The 22,400-nt window shown below is 42.1% G+C and overlaps 1 protein-coding gene across 1 annotated transcript in view; it reads right to left on the bottom strand.

The window, feature by feature from the left end:
• Window positions 1–22,400, bottom strand: part of USP13 (ubiquitin specific peptidase 13) — a 113,226-nt gene that overhangs the window by 39,255 nt on the left and 51,571 nt on the right. Inside the window, 7 exon segments of the mRNA XM_032225993.1 lie at window positions 805–876; window positions 2,672–2,859; window positions 6,215–6,309; window positions 12,371–12,555; window positions 14,248–14,318; window positions 14,320–14,391; window positions 18,949–19,070. Of these exon segments, the coding sequence (XP_032081884.1) occupies window positions 805–876; window positions 2,672–2,859; window positions 6,215–6,309; window positions 12,371–12,555; window positions 14,248–14,318; window positions 14,320–14,391; window positions 18,949–19,070 (805 nt within the window).

Genomic DNA, 22,400 nt, shown 5'->3' with positions numbered 1-22,400 from the left:
CAGACTGCTGAATCTTGACCTGCTGGGTTTGCTCTCCTATGTTAGGACAGGAGTCTCATCCTCCTACTAAAGACAAAATTCAGCAGTCCAACAACCATGACCTGGATGACTGAGAATCTCCATCAACTCTCCACCAATAAACTTTCTGTCAGCGTTCCAAATAGCATCCAAAAATAAATCAGAGTACGAAGCAAAGTATTGCTCAAAGTTCCAATTTATTAAGAGAGCCATGTTGGCACATCTGGGGAAACCTGGATCTGAAAGCTTCCCGGTTTTCCCCACCTAGTTGAAAGTTCAAGATCTTGCCCCCACACCCACCAGTCCATCACATGGTCCAATTTCCCACTGCCATGCTAGCAATTCCACCCATCCAATTCCGGTCAGGTGCAGAGACAAAGGATGACCTTGGCTTTCTAGAAAGAATTTTGTTATGGCTACATAGCATCTTACAATTCCCCCCTCCTATTTTCCCACAATAGAAAATGCATAGAATAGAAAGTGTGGCAGGCCAAAGATCCAAAAGAAAAGATGACTGCAGGCCTGACACTTTCTTTCACACCCTATAAAGTAGGGGTCCTCAACTCCCCCCCCCCCAGTCTGAGATCTGGTACTGGCCCGGCCCATTGGGAACCGAGCCATGCAAGAGGCAGGCGAGCATGCACGCATGCGAAGCTGCAAATCTGCAAGAGGCACCCGCACACAAAACCATCCCCTCTCTCTTCTCCCCCACCCCATTCCCCCCACCACTGGTCCACAGAGCCAGAAAAGTTGGCGACCACTGCTGAAAAGTAATCAACCACTTACATTTGAGTATTGAAATCTTGTGTTGGGTCCAAAGAAGAATAGTCAAATATCCTTGGAAGGTTTCCCACATACCTAACATAAAGAACAGCAGAAGGCAAATGGGAAAAGGAGAAAATTACAAATATTAACCACTTTTATTTGAAAAAGACAGACATTTTGGAACCCCATAGTAATCCATACAAGGTTGCCTTCTTTTGCAGATGGGCACAATCCTTGACACAGGACAAACCAGACTTTAAGGTTACATGGACCCTCCCTGCTGCAACTCATCACTCCTGGACTACAACAGCAGGAAAACTCGATTGCATTCATTATTCTACATTTCTACCGAAAGGAGAATTAATTTCACTGGGAAAATATTTGCGGCCCAATAATTTTTGAGACTCGGTGTTTTCGTGATTTTGGTTTTACGACACGCAGAAACACTGTCACATCAATACCAAAGAAAATAAAGTTCCATATAAAATGTCAGCGCTTTGTGAAATCAAACTGGTATTCTATTGATGTTTTGATAATCTTCAGCTAGCGACAGGGGTGATCAACTATGGCCATGATGGCAAACCTATGGCACGCGTGATGGTCGTGTGGGTGCTGGGCAGGGAATTGGACTTTCTTGAGGGTGGGGAAAACCTGGAAACTTTCAGATTCGGGTTTCCCCAGATGTGCCAATATGACATCTCTAATAAAATGGAACTTGAGTAAACTCAAGTCTTCTTTCGTTGAGGGTGTTACTTGGAACTCTGACAATTAGCATCTCATATTGCAGTGTGCCCTCACATAAACAAGTAATGATGTTGAAAGCAAGAAAGCAACCTATTGATCTCCAAATCTTAAAAAGTTTAGGAAAAAAAGCCTAGGTTTTAACACAATTAAATATCAATTGTCCTCCACAGGTAAATATATTGTAGCCTTCTCTACTTGCATCACATTATAGGTAGTCCTCGACTTACAACAGTTAATTTAGTGACTGTTCAAAGTCACAACAGCACTGAAAAAAGTGACTTGTGACCGTTCTTCACACTTATGACCGTGGCACGACAAAACCGCGCTCGACTAAAGCGCGCCCGACGAAACTGCGTCGCTGACGTCATCAACAGGGCGACAACAGTGAGCACAGAGAAAGAAGGGCGCTTTAAATAGCGCTTTGAAAGCAAGCCGATTCAACTTAAGGTAAGGGTTAGGTTTACGGTTAGGTTTACGGTTAGCTTTAGGGTTAGGTTTAGGGTAAGGTTAAGGGTTAGGGTTAGGGTTAGGGTTAGGGTTAGGGTTAGGTTAAGGGTTAGGGTTAGGGTTAGGTTTAGGGTTAGGTTAAGGGTTAGGTTTAGGGTTAGGTTTAGTATTAGGTTTAGGGGGGTTAGGTTTAGGTTTAGGGGTTAATTTTAGGTTTAGCGTTTACAGCGTGCTTCTGTCTCCGCGCTGTTGTCACCCTGTGATGACGTCAGCTACGCGGTTTCGTCGAGCGCGCTTTAGTCGAACGCGGTTTTGTGGTGGAACCACTTATGACAGTGGCAGCATCCCCCCTGTGATCAAAATTCAGATGCTTGGCAACTGACTCATATTTATGATGGCTGCAGGGGTCATTTGTGATCTTCTGACATATAAGGTCAATGGGGAAGCCAAATTCACTTAACAACCATGTTACTAACTTAGCACTGCCATGATTCACTCAACAACTGTAGCAAGAAAGATTGAAAAACGGGGCAAAACTCAACTGTCGCGCTTAGCAATGAAAATTTTGGGCTCCATTATGATAGAGGACACCATTGCACCATCTCTGTGGCCTTTCCCCAATAGTGCCATCATCAATCGTCTTGTTTCTGATCTGTGAAAACTGAGTTTTTATGAAAACTCCCTAGAAATTACTTACGCCCTCTGAAATTCAGGAATACTGAAAATGGCTTGCAAGACACTGTTGATGTAGCAGCTGTTCCCCATGTTTTTCATGCCGGTATATCCAGGGCCATACATTGGTTTCAGCTTCATGCCTGATTCTTGGATGACTTCCCATTCAGAGACTCGGGGTTTTATGTCATTATCTCTCAGGCCATTCTCGGTCTGAAAGCAAAAAACAAAAGGAGGGTGGGGAAGCTTTTTACCAACTTACAAAGCCAGGGCATTTAAAAGAAAAATCACACAACTTGCTTAGCTACAAACAACTATTCACCCCAAAAAGAAACACCTCTCCGCATAAAAATACCTAATTTTACAATTGCTGAGATATATTGTATAACGTGACTATGTCTCCACCTGCTGAATTATCCAAGTAATTGAAATCAATACATGGATCCCACAGTTAAGTTGCATTTTCAGTCAATCTTACAGTATTTTATTTATGTATTTTAGGCTTTGTATAGTTTTGATCTTTTTAAGATGGCAAGCGGTCCAGTGTTACCCTGAGGCGAGATGGGCAGCCAATACATTTTATAATAGCAATAGCACTTAGACTTATATACCACTTCACAGTGCTTTATAGCCCTCTCTAAGCGGTTTACAGAGTCAGCATATTGCCACCAATAAACTGGGTCATTTTAGCGACCTCAGGGAAGGCTGAGTAAAACCTTGAGCCTGGTGAGATTTGAACTGCCAAATTGCAGTCAGCCGGCAGTCGGCAGAAGTAGCCTGAAGTACTGCCCTCTAACCACTGCACTACCACAGCCACTGTGGTTATTATCTCTCTCATTTAGTATAAATAAATAAATACATTTTATAGCTTTGTACATAAAGTTTTACCTTACATCCACAAAAACATTCAAATACAGGGAGTCCTCAATTTACAACAGTTCAGTTAGTGACCCTTCAAATTTACAACAGCTCTGGAAAAAGTGACTTATGACCGCTGCAGAATCCCCATCAGTCACGTGATTTACACTCTGATACTTGATAACTGATCCACATTTATGACTGTTGTTGTGTCCTGGGGTCATGTGATCCCTTCGCAACCTTTTGACAAGCAAAGTCAATGGGGAAACCAGATTCCCTTAACAACCGTGCTACTACCGTATTTTTCGGAGTATAAGACTCACCGGAGTATAAGACTCACCGGAGTATAAGACACAGCAAGGTTTTGAAGAGGAAAATTTTTAAAAAAGTTTTTGCACTCTGTAAACCTCCCAAAAACGGGCCTGAAAATGGGCCCATTTTTCATAAAAAGGGGGGGGGGCATGGATAGCCTTTAGGAAGCTTATAGAGTGCTCCTGGGGGCTGGGAGAGGTAAAATTGAGCAAAACACAGGCCATTTCCTGCTCATTTCTGCCCTCCCCAGCCCTCAGGAGCTCTCTGAAAGCTTCTTAGAGGCTCTGCATGGCCATTTTGGTGGAGGAGGTGGGGTTTCGGGAGGCAAAAAATGCTGTATTCAGTGTATAAGATGCACCCAGATTTTCAGCCTCTTTTTTGAGGGAAAAAGGTGCATCTTATACTTCAAAAAATATGGTAATTTAACAACTGCAGTGATTCACTTAACAAATGTGGCAAAAAAACTTGCAAAATGGAGCATAATTCAAGATATTTCTCAATTAGCAACATAAATTTTGGACTCAATTGTGGTCGGACGTTGAGGACTTCCTCTACTGCGACAAACATTCACCTATAATATAAAGTAAAACTCTGAGAATATAACTACTTCCAATATCACTGTTAGAGATATTGTTGTTGCTAAGACAAGATTCTGAACTTTGAGTTTCAAATTTCCTTCGGATTTGGATTCTTGTTTTTAGGTTTGTCTTGAAAATAAAATCTTTTTCAAGAACAAATGGTTTTGAAATTCAGGTATATAGCTCATAAAGCTATTAAAGAAATTACGGTCTAGCAAGTCTACAGTCTACATCTACAGTACAGTTTACTTTAGCTGGTTGTTTTAAATTTAAATGATGATAAAGTATGTTTGGTGCGTATCTTCTTCATCAATGCGGGTGATTAAGAAAAGTGAAAAAGTTGGCTTGGAACTCAACATTAAGAAAACTAAGATCATGGCATCCAGCCCTCTCAATTCCTGGCAAATAGATGGGGAAGAAATGGAGGTAGTGACAGATTTTACTTTCCTGGGCTCCAAGATCACCACAGATGGAGACTGCAGCCAAGAAATTAAAAGATGCTTGCTCCTGGGGACGAAAGCTATGGCAAATCTAGACAGCATACTAAAAAGCAGAGACATCACCCTGCCAACAAAAGTGTGTATAGTCAAGGCTATGGTTTTCCCAGTTGCAATGGATGGCTGTGAAAGTTGGACCATAAGAAAGGCTGAGCACCAAAGAATTGAGGCCTTTGCACTATGGTGCTGGAGAAGACTCCTGCGAGTCCCTTGAACTGCAAGGTGATCAAACCGGTCAATCCCAGAGGAGATCAACCCTGCTCTTTAGAAGGCCACATCCTGAAGATGAAACTCAAATACTTCGGCCACCTAATGAGAAGGACTCACTGGAGAAGAGCCTAATGCTGGGAAAGATTGAGGGCAAAAGAAGAAGGGGACGACAGAGAATGAGATGGCTGAATGGAGTCACTGAAGCAATAGGCGTGAGCTTAAATGGACTCTGGGAGATGGTAGAGGACAGGAAGGCCTGGAGGAACGTTGTCCATGGGGTCGCGATGGGTCGGACATGACTTTGCAACTTTGCAACCAACAAAGTATGTTCTGAATTATAGATTAGAAACATTCTTTAGAACAGGGGTCTCCAACCTTGGCAACTTAATGACTTGTGGACTTCAACTCCCAGAATTCCTCAGCCAGCATGGAAGGAATTCTGGGAGTTGAAGTCCAAAAGTCATAAAGTTGCCAAGGTTGGAGACTCCTGCTGTAGAACATGGAACAATAGGGTTGGAAAGGAGGTTTTTGACCCCCTTCATTCTATGAGTGTTACAGTTCCTGAGTGTGAGATCATCTAATCTAGCTGTTACGGAAAGAATGCTGTCACTTCATATACACTGGGTAGGTTCAAGCAAGGGTCTTGATATAAAAATCCATCTATGTTCAGTAGACAAATCATACTCTGTTTTTTTTCTTATTTAGATGAATAGCATTTCTTTTTCTTTTTAAAATTTTATTTCATTCGAAGAGCATAAACTGAAAATAAAAATATAGCAAAAAGGAAGCAAAAGAAGCCATGGTGGCACAGTGGTCAGAATGCAGTATTTGCAGGCTAACTCTGCCCGATGGCAGGAGTTCAATCCTGGCCAACTCAAAGTTGACTCAGCCTTTCATCCTTCCGAGGTGGGTAAAATGAGGACCCAGCTTGTTGGGGGTAATATACTGACTCTGTAAACTGCTTAGAGAGGGCTGTAAAGCACTGTGAAGTGGTAAATAAGTACTGTTGTTATTTACCACTGACATTTTGTTTTCCTGAGGTATTTATCACATGTGTGTGTCATGATGACTGAGTGCTTAGGACAGCATCTTCATAAAAGGCGAGTCACTTACCACATGCATTTGGAGCATGTCAATTCCAAAATGAGCTAAGTGTTTGGCAATATGAGGATCCAAAACAGCCTCCTCTTCCTCAAAGGAATAAACATCTGCAAAAGTAAGAACAAAGGGATAATTCACCAAATGTAACTTATGAATGGTATTTGACATTCCGTGCTCTACATATCAAGGAGGTACAATATGCAGGTAACAAAAAAAAAATTCTAATAGAAATTTTCCACTTACTATGGAAGGAAAAGCAACAAGATTCCAAGTCAACTTTCAACAAATCATAATGAGCCGAGGTGGCGCAGTGGTTAGAGTGCAGTACTGCAGGTGACTTTTGCTGACTCCCTGCTGACTACAATTTGGCAGTTCGAATCTCACCAGGCTCAAGGTTGACTCAGCCTTCCATCCTTCCGAGATGGGTAAAATGAGGATCCAGAGTGTTGAGGGCAATAGGCTGACTCTGTAAACTGCTTAGAGAGAGCTGAAAGCTTTCATTCAGTTATAAAGTTTTTATTCTTATCCCTCTTTTATTTGACTATATCCTATATCATAACATTTTCCCCTTAATAATCAAAACTTTAACTGTATTTAACTTAGTCCTTTTTTATTGTTATTATTAACCTTTATGTATAATCCAAAGAGATTGCTAATCTTCCTTACATGGGTACCATTCAATATTCATATCCAATTATACTCATCATAACACTACACATTGTATACATTAGTAACATTATCAGTTATTTATTTAAACTATATCTATTGTCAATAAATTTCACTAAGTTTAACTAGTTTTAAATTATATTCTTCCATCTATCAACCTGTATCTTTCCAATAGCACAACAGTCTCATATCTTCTGCCATTTGTGGTGCCAGTCCTCTAATCATCTTCTTGATCAGCTTTGTGTGGACTCCTCTTAGCAACTCCTTGCTTATAAGATCTCTTATATAATCTTGATGCCCTCTTTCTGTTTCCTTATTCAGCTTATCTTTGATTGTCAGCAGAGTTATCAATGCTTTTGCTAATAGAATTTCTTTCTTTAAATCCATAGATTCTTTGGTTTTTTTCTTCTTCTGTATCTTGCCCTCTGGGATAAATTTCCTCTCCACTTAATTGCTCTTTCAGTATTCCATTCTTTCCATTTTCAGAGACAAACCAATCACCATAAATATCAGCAGATTTAATCTCTTTGTATTCATTTTCCACTTCGATTTTTTTAGTTTTAACCACCAGATTTTGCATTTGATAGACATCCTCAATTTCTTCATCATATTTTACTGTTATATGTTCTAAGTCTTCCAGCTTCTTTTCTATCCTCTCATATGTATTTTATAATTTCTGTATTTCTGAAAGTATCTTTTGCGAGCTTAAAATTTCTGTTTGCTTTTGAAATTGTGCCATTCTCTCAGCTAACACACACAGATGCTCTAGCTTGGAAGGTTAATAAAATTAAAACATAGATTCACAAAAACATTTCTTTTCACTTTTCTCTGGTTAAAGATATACTTCAAAGGGACATCGGTGTGCTTCCCTTCTTATTACTCTCTGTAGCCAAGCAGTGAGACCTTTTAGTGCCAAGTCAAAACAATCAGTGGAGAAAAAGAAGTGTTCCATTTTCAATACACGAACTCCAATACACAAACCTCCCAGCCGAGCAGCAGTGTTACCGTTGCAAATCTTATTTCTTTTCTATCTTTTTTGTATTTCAAGTTAGAAAAAAGAGTCCAATCTTTAAATAAGTTAGAAAAACACCCACAGTAATGAAAGAGGAAAACTTTAGCCGATAGGGTACAGAGAACAATAAAAGAAAAAATAGAAGAAAACTTAATCCATCCGTTTCAAAAGGCTTGCATAAATTCCATCCATGAAGATAGCCTTTAAAAAGTAAGATAACCACTGTCCAAAACCATTCCAAATTTAATTCCACCGTTTGATTCTTCTGTTCTCCAATTTAGATTAATTTTAAGTTTTTTATAGGCAGTCTCCTTTTAAAAGAGTAAAAGTTCCTCACCAGCTGGAAACACCTTCTCTTTCCATATCCTTCCGTTTTGGAGCCGCCCCGACTTCGTTAACCTTGGCTGGATTTTTTGTCGCCGGCTTAAAGAACTTCTCTTGCATCGATCAGGGACTTTGAGATGTCACTGAGGTTAGCAAGACATATTCTTCCTATTCACAGTCTCTTCGGGACGGTTTAGGTCGGATTGGACCACCCAGTGGCAAAAATATTGGCTGCGGTCTCGGAGCATCGAGACCGCACATCCATATCATTGCGACGTTGGGTCCTCCTTCCCAAATGTCTGAGTTCATGTGACCATGGGGATGCTGCAACCACTGTAAGTGTGCAAATGGTCATAAGTCACTTTTTGTTACCAAATGAATGGTTGTAAGTCCAGGACTACCTGTATATTATATTGCATTCCAAGAGGAAAGGGGGAGGAATATAAATCTAATTAGATAAATAATCACACCAGTGATGGATTCACTTTTTTTTACTACAGGTACTATGGGCGTGGCTTGGTTTGGTGGGCATGGCTTGGTGGGCCTGGCAGGGCAAGGATACTGCAAAATCCCCATTCCCTCCCCACTCCAGGGGAAGATTACTGCAAAATCCCCATTCCCTCCCGATCAGCTGGGACTCGGGAGGTAGAGAATAGATGGGGGCAGGGTCAGTCAGAGTATTTACTGGTTCTCTGAATTACTCAAAATTTCCACTACCGGTTCTCCAGAACTTGTCAGAACCTGTTGAATACCACCTCTGAATCACATGTTTCATTCGTTTATTCATTCATTCAGACCAGAGACAATGAGTTATTGAAATTCAACCCATGTGGAAGTACAGGACTGGCAAAGAATTATTCTAGCCACTGTGTCTAACTTCAGCCAAGCTAACTAAAGGACAAGAGCTCTTCATGGCCCTTCTTTACATTTGTTTAATCCTTTTATGTTGCAAGTCACTTTAAATTAAACTGACACCTGTTGCTTTACGTCCACATCTGTTTTTCTTTCAGAGCAAGTTATAGAATCTGGCTGGTGTGGATTTTCTCTCTCTCTCTTTGGCTCTTAATACTTGCAAATGATCAAACAGAAAACGTTCTTGCTGCAGGGATAGAGACTCAACTACAACTAGGAATATTGACAGGAAGATCAAATACAGCAATAACAAATATGTCCCCATCTGCTCATCATGACCATACTCTCGATGACAAATAGTTCATGATTCTCATTGGGATATTTTTCCGGCAACAACCGAAATGTTGTAATCAGCCGATCTCAGCAAATCAATCACAGGAAGAATGGACTAGATTTTTTTTTACATCTCCTATGACTTCTTTAATGTTTTTGCTTCGTTGCTAAAATCTCCTTAAGCTAAATAGCAGAACATAAAACATTTTATCAGCGACAGCATTTCAAATTTGAACCCCTCTATGTATTTGAATCCTCCTATGTCTATATTTACTCGTTAGTGCTGGAGGAAGAGTCTCCTTCGTATTTCTTGGAAAGCAAAGGTGAGTAAGAAGCAAGTACTCCATGGAGCACATAACACCAGGCATGTCACTCAAAGGCACAATCACGAAACTGCATCTCACTTACTTTGCCCATGGTCATGCGGGGGAGTGCGCTGAAGAAAGCAATTATGTTTGGAAGAGTCATTGGTAGAAGGCTGTCAGGTATATGGTGACTGGACACCATCAAAGCTGATACCAGCCAGAGCATAGAAAAACTCATAGAAATAATGCAAGATCAGAAGATGTAGAGAGGCCTGGCCCATAGAATCACCAAAAGTCAGACACGACTGAATGGATAACATCACTGTCTGTTGTAGCCTGCCAGCAGCGAGCAGAGCTGGCAGCAAATTCGAACAGTGAAGAGGTTGGGGAGGAACGTGGGCCAATCCTGGAGTCTGGGGAAGGCTCTGATGAGGACTCTGTGTCGGAGGCAGAGTGGCGGCCAGGGTTATCGTCTGTCTTCGGAGTCAGACAGCAGTGAGGTACACAAACAGCTGGAGTCTGTTCCCAGTGTGCACATGCGCAGAGTTGCCAGATGAAGGGAACAGCTAAAGAACAGGGGTCAACTTGGGAGTAAGGCCACAGGTGGACGATGGTCCCTCCCAGAGGAAATAAAAGAGGAGCGAAAGGGGAGTGGAGTTTGCAGGAGACAATTAGTTCACTTAATTGGTTCGTGACTCTCCGAGACTCCTTGCTAAGTTTTGCAGATATTGGCCTGGCAGCTCTCGAAGCCAGATAAGGTCTGTGGCTATAAATCTTCCCTTGAAAGACTTTGCTGGATGTGAATGAGCAGAATTCAGAGTAAATTAATAAAAGGGTTTTTTGTCAGGACAAGGAGTTTGCTTCATGCTCTTGGGAAGCCTCGATCAGAACACTGTCGTCATGTATTGTGAAAGAGGACCTGTGAAAATGTCTACAGACTCCTGATATCCTGGACACAAACTGTTTCAATTTCTTCTCTCAAGATGCTATAGAGCATTGCATGCCAAAACAACTAGATCCAAGGACAGTTCCCCACCACCAATACCATCACTCTGCTAAACAACTATCATAATTCCCATAACACTGTCAAACTGCCTTGTAGGGCTGTATAACTATTGTCCTTCTCACCTTTCCTATTACCTATTCCTTATCCTCTTAGGACTACAGTATAACTGTGTTGCTTATATCTACAATTTATATTGTTTTATTTAGTTTCCTAATATGATTTATGTAGATTGCTTATTTCATATCCTATGACCACCAGTAAGTGCTGTATCTTATGATTTCTGATGAATGTATCTTATGATGACAATGACTTGTCGCTTGTATTGGTATGTACACTGAGAGCTTATGCACCGGAGACAAATTCCTTGTGTGTCCAATCACACTTGGCCAATAAATAATATTCTATTCCCTTCCCTCCCTTCCCTTCCCTTCCCCTCCCCACCCCACTCCATTTTCATAAAATACATTGCTTGGCATTGCGGGAGTGGGGGACCTTCTTTTTATTCTTCTGCCAAGCATTTATCAAGCCCAGCATTCTCCCTCCCTGTGTCCACCTAGAATGATGCCGTTGGCATTTATAGATACACCACATGGCCTTTTGCTGGGATTCCAATTTAAGAAAGCCTCTGTTTCTCACTGCGAGTTATTGTTCCCTTCTATAAACGTAAGTTCAGAGAGGCCTCGTGCTTTTTCGGTGAAGTCACGATGCAGCATGACACCCAGTCAACTTTTCTGCGTCAGTGTGGCTCTAAATGAACCTTGCGTGGATCTTTTTAAGAGTAACCAATGGCTGCCTAGAAAGAAGCGACAAAGAATTACCCCCAGCAATAGGAATAGCAATAGAAGTTAGACTTATATACCGCTTCATAGGGCTTTCAGCCCTCTCTAAGCGGTTTACAGAGTCAGCATATCGCCCCCACAGTCTGGGTCCTCATTTCACCCACCTCGGAAGGATGGAAGGCTGAGTCAACCTTGAGCCGGTGAGATTAGAAACCGCTGAACTGCAGATAACAGTCAGCTGAAGTGGCCTGCAGTACTGCACCCTAACCACTGCACCCCCTCGGCAGAACACCATAGTACCAAACACCCTAACATAGCTACACTGCAAATTGTTTGCCTCTTCTGAAGTCCCACTGAGGTTGGATTGTTGTCCTGGATTTCATATAACCCATTTCATTCACATCCAGCAAAATCTTTCAAGGGAGGATTTACGGTCACAAACCTTATCTGGATTGGAGAGCTGCCAGGCCGATATCTGCAAAATTTAGCAAGGAGTCTCGGAGCGTCACGAACCAATTAAGTGAACTAATTGTCTCGTGCAAACACTACTCCCCTTTTGCTCTTCTTTTATTTCCTCTGGGAGAGGCCATTCATCATCCACCTGTGGCCTTACTCCCAAGTCAACCTCTGTTCTTTAGCTGTTCCCTTCGTCTGGCAACTCTGTGCATGCACACACTGGGAACAGGCTCCAGCTGCCCCACTGATGTCCGACTCCGAAGGCAGCTGATAACTGTCGGGCAGCCCTTTCCCCATCTCTGCCCCTGACGCAGACCATTCATCAGATCCTTCCCCAGACTCCAGGACTGGCCCATGTTCCTCACCAACTTCCTCACTGTCCGAGTCTGCCGCCAACTCCTCTGGATGCTGGCGGGCCACAACCCTTTCACTCACCTGCACCATCAGGAGTAATCGTTCCAAGCTTCACTGCTAAGGGATAACCCATCTCCTTGTAATGTTCGAGCGCATGTCCGTTTCCTCCACTGCCATCAAAGAACCATTTGCCGCAAAGTATTGATCCATCAGTGAGGTTTAGCCAAAGATTCTCCCGCAAGTCACACTTGGAGCACTTCCAGCTACTGCAAAACAAATTGCCAGAGTCAAAACAACCAGCATGAAGCTGATTGCAGCTTTAGAGCTACCAGGGATTGGATTAGCACAAGAGTCAGCAACACACGACTCTGGAGGTGCATGTGGCTCTTTCATCCCTCTACTGCGGCTCCCTGTTGCTCAAAATATGTGTCAAAATGGCCAATGTGCGACACCCGTTGGCACATGATTTATTGAGCTTTTCAACCCCCGGTAGGATAATCATGGTTAAATCCAAGAAAAGAAAAGTTTCAGAAGAAAACAGAAAATTTAATTCAACTACATATACTAGTTTTGTGGCCGCTCAGGAAATAGTCAGGCACAGGAAGGGTTTTGTGGCTCCCGGTGTTTTCTTTTCTGTGGGAAACGGGTCCAAATAGCTCTTTGAGTATTTAAGGTTGCCGACCCCTGGATTAGCAAAAGATCGCCTCATTTTTGATGATTTTAGGAAATCCATCCCACCGATCTTTCAAAACTGTAGTTCTCTAACAAAAGTTACTTTTATATGTTACAAGACGTAAGTCGGGGACTACCTGTAATTAGTTGATTTAGGATTACTTCTTGTATACTAAACACAGATTTATTTATCTACTCAAGGAAACAGAAATATATGTTGCCCATCAGCCATCAAGGATTGGAGTCCCAAAGTATAGAAAGAAAATCATAAAAGAGTTATTGCTCCTCTCTCAATCCCATCATCAATTCAGAAAGTTCTGAACGGACAGCTGTGCATTCTCTATCTATGCCAGGAGCCCTTTAGAACAGCTTCTTTTTCATTACTGCTAGAGAATCTGTGCCCCGCTGGGTCATCATTTCAGAGATAGAAAAACATAAATTTTCCTTTCCTTTCCTCTCTTTTCCTTTTTCTTCTCCTTTCCTCTCCTTTCCTTCTTTCCTTTCCTTTCTTCTCCTTTCCTTTTTTCCTCTCCTTTCCTTTCCTTCTTTCCTTTCCTTCATTCTTTCCTCTCCCTTCTTCTTTCCTGTCCTCTCCGTTCTACTTTCTTCTCTTTTCCTCCTTTCATTTTCCTCTCTTCTCTTTCTTTCCTTTCCTTCTTTCCTTTCTTCCTTTCCTTTCCTTCCTTTCCCCTTCCCTTGCCTTTATGTCTCTTTCCTTCCCCTCCTTTCTTTCTTTCCTTCCTTTCTTTCCTTCGTTCTTTCCTCTCCTTTCCTTCTTTCCTTTCCTCTCCTTTTCTTTTTTTCCTCTCCTTTCCTCTCCTTTCCTTTCCTTCTTTCCTTTCCTTCATTCTTTCCTCTCCTTTCCTTCTTTCCTGTCCTCTCCTTTCCTTTCCTACGTTCTTCCTCCTTTCCCCCTTTCATTTCCTCTCTTCTCTTTCTTTCCTTTCCTTCTTTCCTTTCTTCCTTTCCTTTCTTTTTCCACTTCCCTTGCCTTTATGTCTCTTTCTTTCCCTTTCTTTCTTTCTTCTTCCTTCCTTCCTTTCCTTCTTTCCTTTCCTTCGTTCTTTCCTCTCCTTTCCTTCTTTCCTTTCCTCTCCTTTCTTTTTTCCTCTCCTTTCCTTTCCTCTCCTCTCTTCTCCTTCTTTCCTTTCCTTCTTTCCTTTCTTCCTTTCCTTTCCATTCCCCTTCTCTTGCCTTTATGTCTCTTTGCTTTCCCTTCTTTCTTTTTTCCTTCCTTCCTTCCTTCCATAATTCACTTTGTTGTGTATAAAACACAACAAACTCACCTTGGTGGAATCCTGACCCCATTGTCCATTTGCACCAAAGTGTTGGCATGTTTGGAGATTTGCAGCTCTTCTTTCCCACGAGTCTGGGTCTTGCTTTCTGTAGGGAGATTTCGAACTCAGGACTGCATCGCAAGCTATTGTCACCTGGAGTGGAGGGAAGATTCAACTGAATATCAAATGAAGGCAGAATGATTAATTGGTTTGTCCTGTCCTGTCCTGTCCTGTCCCTTTTTTTTTTTTTTTTTTGCTAGCTTGTAACCAAGATCACTAACAATAGTAAAAATTCCAGGTAGACCTCTGGAGCAGGGGTCTCCAACCTTGGCTACTTGAAGACTTGTGGACTTCAATTCCCAGAATTCCTCAGCCAGCTGCCTGAGGAATTCTGGGAGTTGAAGTCCACAAGTCTTCAAATGGCCAAGGTTGGAGACCTCTGCTCTGGAGGACCCATTGTTATCCTCACCTAACCCCTATAATCCTTTCAGTTGTTGTACAATATAAATTACTCTAAATGCATCCAGAAACTGCAAATTAATAGTGAAATCGTGGTTGAGAAAAACTGATTTGCTTAAAGTTATCTAGTGAATTCAAAAGAGAGGTAGAAATTGACATCAGTGTATCTGTCATTCACAATACACACAGTTAACCAGTTACTTTAGAGCAGTGTTTCTCAACCTTGGCAACTTGGACATGTGTGAACTTCAACTCCCAGAATTCAGTGTGCAAAGATTTTCAAACATCCCGCCAAGTAGAAATGTTCACTGCCTTTCTCTGCTGAAATGAACAAACCTGACATGCAACAGAATAGAAACTATGGGTGGTTTTATACAAAATTTATCTGAAATCATGAAAATAAATCCTTCCGGTCTAACTCTTTACACATCTTAAACTATAAGCATTTGCTTTGCTGACCTTTTAGATTAACTAGGAATTCTTAGAAATATCAACATAATGCAAACTTGGTACCCAAGTATCTGTAGGAGCACCTTTTTCTGTGTGGATTAGATCAGCGGTCACCAACTGGTGGTACGCAAGAAATTTTGATGGTCCGCAGAAAAATCTTTGCATTTCTGCATTTAATATATTGCACTAAATCAGGGATCTTCAAACTATGTGGTCCCTGGGCCGGATACAGCCCACCGGGAAGCAATTACTCCCACTCACTGACAGGATGGGGTCCTTCAGGCACTTAGCTTGGCTGCTATTTACTAACTCCAGTCCTCCTTCCCTCCCTAGGAGTCCAGGCGCTTTAGTGAGCAGTGCAGAGGTGGGTTCCTACCAGTTCGCACCTATGCGGTTAGAACGGTTCGTCAAATCTACCAACCGGTTAGAAGAGGTTCCACCAGTGGACCCGGGAAAGCAGGCCACACCTACAGAAGAGGTTCCAAAAAATTTTGAAACCTACCACTGGTCCCTTGATTATTCTACACTATCATGCTCATATTTATAAAACTCAGTGCCTCTGTGAAAGGTAAGGATGACTACTGTGTTTGTGGGTGCAATCAGAACATTGCGGGTGTTGAAGTTGTTTTAAACGCAAACCAAAGATGCCTTTAAAAAAAACAAGTTGACATCATATTCTTATGCATGCCAGTGCTGTGTGTGAGGTAATTTAAGGTGGTTCTGACAAGTGTAGTCGGAATCTTCATATCCGGTCACATGGGCGGCAAGCCACTCCCATCCGGTCACATGGGTGGCAAGCCACTCCACAAAGGAGGCCACACCCACAGAGTAGGTTCGGACAATTTTTGAAACCCACCATTGGAGCAATGCACACATTTTGGCTGGACTCCTTGAAAGACAGGTTTGGGGACCGATCTAGCACTCGGGCTGGCTACAAGACAAACATTCATTCTTGGCCATATTTGAGATTCCTAGCTGCAACAGACAGCAAACCTAGGGTCGACCCCGGGCACTTCTCTCCGTTAAGAGGCAGCTAAGCTAAGTGCCTGAAGGACCCATCCTGTCCACTAATTCATATTAGTGGTCCACGGGATTTAAAATTATGAGTCTAGTGGTGCCTGATGCCTGAAAGGTTGGTGACCCCCTGCTCTAATGTTGTAGAATACAGGTGGTTCTTCACTTATGACCACAATTGAGCCCATAATTTCTGTTGCTAACAGAGACGGTGGTTGTGAGTTTTTCCCCATTTATGACCTTTCTTGCCACAGTTGTTAAGTGAATCACTGTGGTTGTTAAGTTAGTAACAACCATTATAATATGAATCAGTTGCCAAGTCCAAATTTTGATCGCGTGAACATGGAGATGTTGCTACAGTCATAAGTGTGAAAAAAGTCATGTCATTTTTTCCAGTGCCTGTTCTGACCGAGGCTTCCCAGGAGCTTGAAGCAAACTCCTTGTCCTGAAAAAAACTCTTTTATTAATTTACTGTGATTTCTGCTCATTCACATCCAGCAAAGTCTTTCAAGGGAGGATTTACAGTCACAGACCTTATCTGACTTGGAGAGCTGCCAGGCCGATATCTGCAAAACCTGGCAAGGAGTCTCGGAGATTCATGAACCAATTAAGCAAACTAATTGTCTCCTTCAAACTCTACTCCCCTTTCAGTCCTCTTTTACAGGGCGGGGCATAACCTTTTCCTAGGGGGTCACAGCAACACTTGTAATAACAACACAAATAATTCATACACCATTCGAAAGCCCCTCAAAAACTGAGTTTATTGACACGATTTAATAGTCAGTATGACCACCATTAGCCCTTCGAACAGCATTCAAACGAGGTGGATAAGAACACAACAAATCTTCAAACAGTTCCGTTCGATTTTCCAGATTTTTCAACACAGTTTCCAAATTCATTCTCAAAGTTTCAACCGAATATTGATTTTGACCTTGCTCCTGAATCATCAGAGCTTCCACTTCATCCTTAATTATGGCCCCAATGTTCTCTGCCGGATTGAGATCTGGCGAATTTCCCGGCCAGACGTCATTGCCCCAAAATTCGACATTGTTTTCCTTTAACAATTGCTGAGTCGCATTTGCACGCATGCAAGGAGCTTTGTCATGAAGAAAGACAGCCTCACCAACCACCAAGACATTGTCTGGATCACTGAGAAATGGAATGACATTCTCCAATAAAATTTCTCACGGGAATAACTGCCATCCAGGATTCCCCTTTATCCTTCAAAACCCAATGCAGTTTCTTGGCTGTGAAAATGACGAAAATCCCGATGCAAGTCGGATTGCGAACGATTTGTCGATATCGTTCATGTTTGGCGATGTCGTCGACGTCTTTAGCCCAAATTCGATCGTTCTGGAAATTCAGTTTTCGAATGGCATAAACGAAGAATTCGTCAGATGGCGCCAAATGAAGAAAATCTTCCTCGGTCCATTCAGACAACCAATCGCACAACCAAAGCCGATCTTGACGTGTGTTTGAGTTTTCAATGGTTTGCAAATGACGTGGAATGGCTTCAAACCTTCTCGTTCTCGATATCAGCCGATTGTCCTTTGATCAACTCGTTTTCCACGAATTTGAAGGATTTCTTGGGCCACTTTTCGGTTTCCTTTTCGTTGTTTGCGACTGCCAGTTGCAATGATGGCTTTGCTTTCTTGGGACAGTTGCAGAGGACGCCCTTCTCCAAATTTTGTGAAACATTTCTTGGGCTGTTTGTTCCAATTATCAGTAACCCAATCCGGATGAACGTTTCAATTTGTTGCAATCCATTTTCGATTGATAACGTCGCTCCAGCATCGCGAGCCTCTCGAAAGGCAATGCATTTTATTCTGTCAATGATCCTTTGTTCTTCCGAATCGAATTTTCCAGCCATTCTTAAAGCAAATTTAACATTTAATAGCTCATTCAATTCAGTTTTTTATGGCTTTAAAATGATGGTGTCGCGGAAGTTGTAAACTGCTGTCGATCTTGCTGTGACCCCCTAGGAAAAGGTTATGCCCCGCCCTGTATTTCCTCTGGGAGGTGCCATTCATCATCCAACTGTGGCCTTACTCCCAAGTCGACCTCCTGTTCTTTGCTGTTCCCTTCATCTGGCCACTCTGCGCATGCGCACACTGGGAACAGGCTCCAGCTGTTCGTCTGCCTCACTGATGTCTGACTCTGAAGGCAGCTGATAACTGGCATACGGCTCTGGCCCCCTCTCTGCCTCCGACACAGAGCCCATCACAATCTTTAATATATTTGCTTTAAATACTTTCATTGATAATAAGTTTTTCATCCATGCTGGTTTGTATTAATAAAATGGTATGAAGATAGTGTTGTTTTTTTTAAAAAGATCCCAGAATCTTGTAGTTGGCCATCTTTGCATGACATTATATACTGTACCTTTGGCAAGTATAATAATTTGTGTTGGCAGTAACAAGTCTATACAAGTTTTCCTGTATGTTGAACGAGGCAATTGATTTCCTTAAATCCACAAAGCCAAATGTCAGCCCCTTGTTTCTTCTGCTGTCTGTCTGTCGGTCTGTCGTCTGTCTGTCTCTCTGTCTGTCTATCTGTCTGTCTGTCTCTGTCTTTCTTTCTGTCTCTCTCTCTCTCTCTCTCTCTGTCCTCTTTCTCTCTTCTGTCTCTCTCTGTATCTCTGTCTCTCTCTCTGTCTCTCTCTCTCTGTCTCACTGTCTCACTGTCTCTCTCTGTCTCTCTCTGTCTCTCTCTGTCTTCTGTCTCTGTCTCCCTCCCTCCCTCCCCCCCCCTCTCTGCTCTGGCTATCCCATTCTCTCATTCACTCACCAGTGCTGGCAGTTCTTCTATATTGGGTAAAGGAATTTCATAGTGGTCTGGAAATATGACAAGTTAGCTTTCATCCTCATATTCATAATCATCATTATTTAAATCATTGTTAGATTCAAGATCTGTCAAGAGAGAGAAAAATACAGAACATTATTGGAGAGAGAAAAAAACATGCATTAATTAGATTAAGGGGTGCTCACGGAAATGTGTCTTTAGTCTATAAATAATTGCTATGACATGTTGTGATTACAGCTGAAATACTCATTTATGGACACAGATGTGAAATATGGAAAGAAATTACAAGTCATCTGCAGAGAACAATTCCCCTGCCCATATCCTTCTAAGCATCTCATCCTAGCTTTACCTGTGTTAGCTCTGGCCTAACAACATAACTAATACAGTGTTAACTAACAACATAACTGACTAATTAAGTAACACAGTGGCTCAGTGGCTAAGATGCTGAGCCTGTCGATCAGAAAGGTCGGCAATTCAGCGTTCAAATCCTAGTGCTGTGTAATGGAGTGAGCTCCCATTACTTGTTCCAGCTTCTGCCAATCTAGCAGTTCGAAAGCATGTAAAAATGCAAGTAGAAATAGGAAGCCACCTTGGTGGGAAGGTAACAGCGTTCTGTGAGCCTGCGGCATTTAGTCATGCCGGCCACATGACCACAGAGACGTCTTCAAACAGCGCTGGCTCTTCGGCTTTGAAACAGAGATGAGCACTGCCCCCTAGAGTCGGTGAACAACTAGCACATATGTCAAAAGGAACCTTTACCCTTTAACATCAACCTGTTGCTCCTCACTGTACTCAGCAACAATAAGGCATATACCCAGAGGTGGGGTTGCTCCCGGTTCGGGCTTGGATCGGGCAACTGGTAGTAGTGACGGGCAGGAGGCTCTGCCCACCCGGCTGGATGCAAGTGCACGCAAACTAGCTAACCGGTAGTAAAAACCATGGAAACCCACCACTGATATACCTAACTGAGTTTATTGTCATTGCTATTAATTTAGCTCTTTTTCCAGAAGAAAAGAAAATTCCACAATGCTTGGCTGTTCTAGAAAGAACAGTTTTCCCATTATAGAGACTTCTACCTCCAGTGTCTGTGGTGATTCATAAATCATCCAGGCTTTGATCAAAGGTGCTTTTTCCAAATGGTAACTCGACTTTCTTGGGGTTTTTTCGTTAAAATGTTTTGCTTCTCATCCAAAAAAACCTTCTTCTGAAGATGCTTCGATGGGAAACAAACATTTTCAAAGAAACTTCTCGAAGAAGCTTCTTGGATTGAAGCAAAATGTTTTCAAAGGAAAAAAAAACAGGAAAGTCCAGTGGCTGTTTAGAAGAAGCATCTTTGACTTCTGTCTCCAGTTTCATCTCTATCCAGAGAGGAGGACCAGATCTGCTGTTCAGCTGGCACAAAAGCTACTGTCATATGGGGGGGGAAGGAAGAACAAGGATGGGCAAATGTTTTGATGTCTGCTATCATTAGGTGGGTAAAAGAAATTGACCTGGCCAGGAAGGAAGGGAAAGGAAGGCCAGCTGCTGGATATTTAAAAGCAGTGTGGAAACAATCGTCATGGCAAGTGGAGGGCTCAGTATCTAAAATGACATTTATGTTGAAGAGAGCTGCATGTACATTTTGTCCCATCTAGAGCTCTGAACCTGAAAGTCCTACCTAGCCTATTGAGGGATGGAAAAAGTGAGACAAAGTTCACCCATTAAAGCCATTCACCCTTTAAAGCAACAATTCCTTTCTTATTATTTCTAGTTTCTATATATGAAAGCTTCAAATCCATTATTTTTATTTATTTATCTATTACCCATCTCAAATCAAGTCAAAACAAATGGTGAGCAAATACACACACACACAGTGAGTGAGTGAGTGAGTGAGTGAGAGAGAGAGAGAGAGAGAGAGAGATGAGAGAGAGAGAAACAGATTGTGTGTGTGTGCAGTGGTGGGTTTCAAACATTTTAGAACCTCTTCTGTAGGTGTGGCCTGCTTTGTGGGAGTGGCTTGGCAGCCATGTGACTGGGTGGGCGTGGCCAACTTGTAAAATGTGGTGAAACTCACTTAACAACGCTCTTGCTTAGCAACCAAAAGGTTGGCTCAGAAACTCTGGCATTTGAAGCACACATAGTCTTAAAACTGTCAAGTTACAAGACCCTTGCACCCCTAACCCTTTAGAGAAAAAAACCCAGGAGTGTTCAAACTTGACAGCTTTAAGACTTGTGGACTTCAACTCCCGGAATTCCTCCTCCCGCTCTTCATCTTGATGATGTGCGGATGGGTGGGGGGAGGGAGCTGGAAACGGTTCTAAAAGGCACTGTAGATTTGTGGAACCTCTTCTATAGAAGAGGTTAGAACTGGCAGGAACCCACCCCTGTGTGTGGTGTGTGTGTGTGTTTGTGTGTGTGTGTGTACATACTGTGTTGCAATATTTGGGATAGGGCTTATTTTAGGGCATGCACTCAAAAGCTCGATTGGGCTTATTATCCAGGGAGGTCTTATTTTCAGGGAAACAGGGTACACACACACACAAACACAAAGATTAAAATTACAATATTACAACAAACTAACAAGGCTTTGGAAGGGATCAATGGGATGCTTTCTATGTTAGTGTATCAAACACCTCCAGCTAACAAAGTCCTCTTTATGAAAGCTTCAAAGCTTCCAATCAATATTGTGCTCCATATTTTTAAACACAAATGAAGAAATCCCAACAAAAATGATCTCCAGCAAGTTGGAAAAATACCAAGCACTTTAACCATTGGGGAAAAAATATTCAGCAAGGGGGCGGGAGGGGGGGGGGAAGAGTCCCTTCAGAAAATATCAGCTTATTATACAGAGTGGACTAGTTATTACAGACATATCTTTGGTTTATTTTCCAAGAATGTCCAGATAATGAACATGTCACTCTCCATTTTATCAATATCACAGCCTTGTATGTTAAGTGAGACCGAGAGAAAGCCAGTGATTCAAGGTAACCCCCAAAGCTTCATGGTTGGAAAATTTCAGTTAGGTTGAGGCCTCCACATTGCTTTCCCTAATTCACAGCCCCCTTATGACCTTCGGACTTTAACTCCCAGAGTCCTCAGCCAATATTACTGGCTCAAGAATTCTGGGAGTTGAAGTCCACAGACCACAAAAGGGCCATAGTTTCCCATCCCTGCCCTACTCTATGAAACTTGGCTGTCAAGACCAGATTACGAGAACTAGTGAAGGACACTGGTTATGATATTGCACTACAGGCAGTCCTTGAGTTATGACCATAATGGAGCCTCCCATCAAGATCCTAACTTGGGACAATCATTTTTTTAAATAGAATTTATTTTTATTTTCAAAACAAAACACAACACATAAAATCTTCCTTCTTTACATACTGTAGAAAGTGTATCAGTTGGTTACAAAAGGTTTTTGTGCACAGTCATCAAGCATCATTCATATTAACTGAAGT

Source organism: Thamnophis elegans, chromosome 10 (genome assembly GCF_009769535.1).
Source record: "Thamnophis elegans isolate rThaEle1 chromosome 10, rThaEle1.pri, whole genome shotgun sequence".
NCBI classification, from domain to species: Eukaryota; Metazoa; Chordata; class Lepidosauria; order Squamata; family Colubridae; genus Thamnophis; species Thamnophis elegans.
The sequence above is the reverse complement of the archived record's forward strand: the minus strand, read 5'-3'. Positions and strand labels throughout refer to the sequence as shown.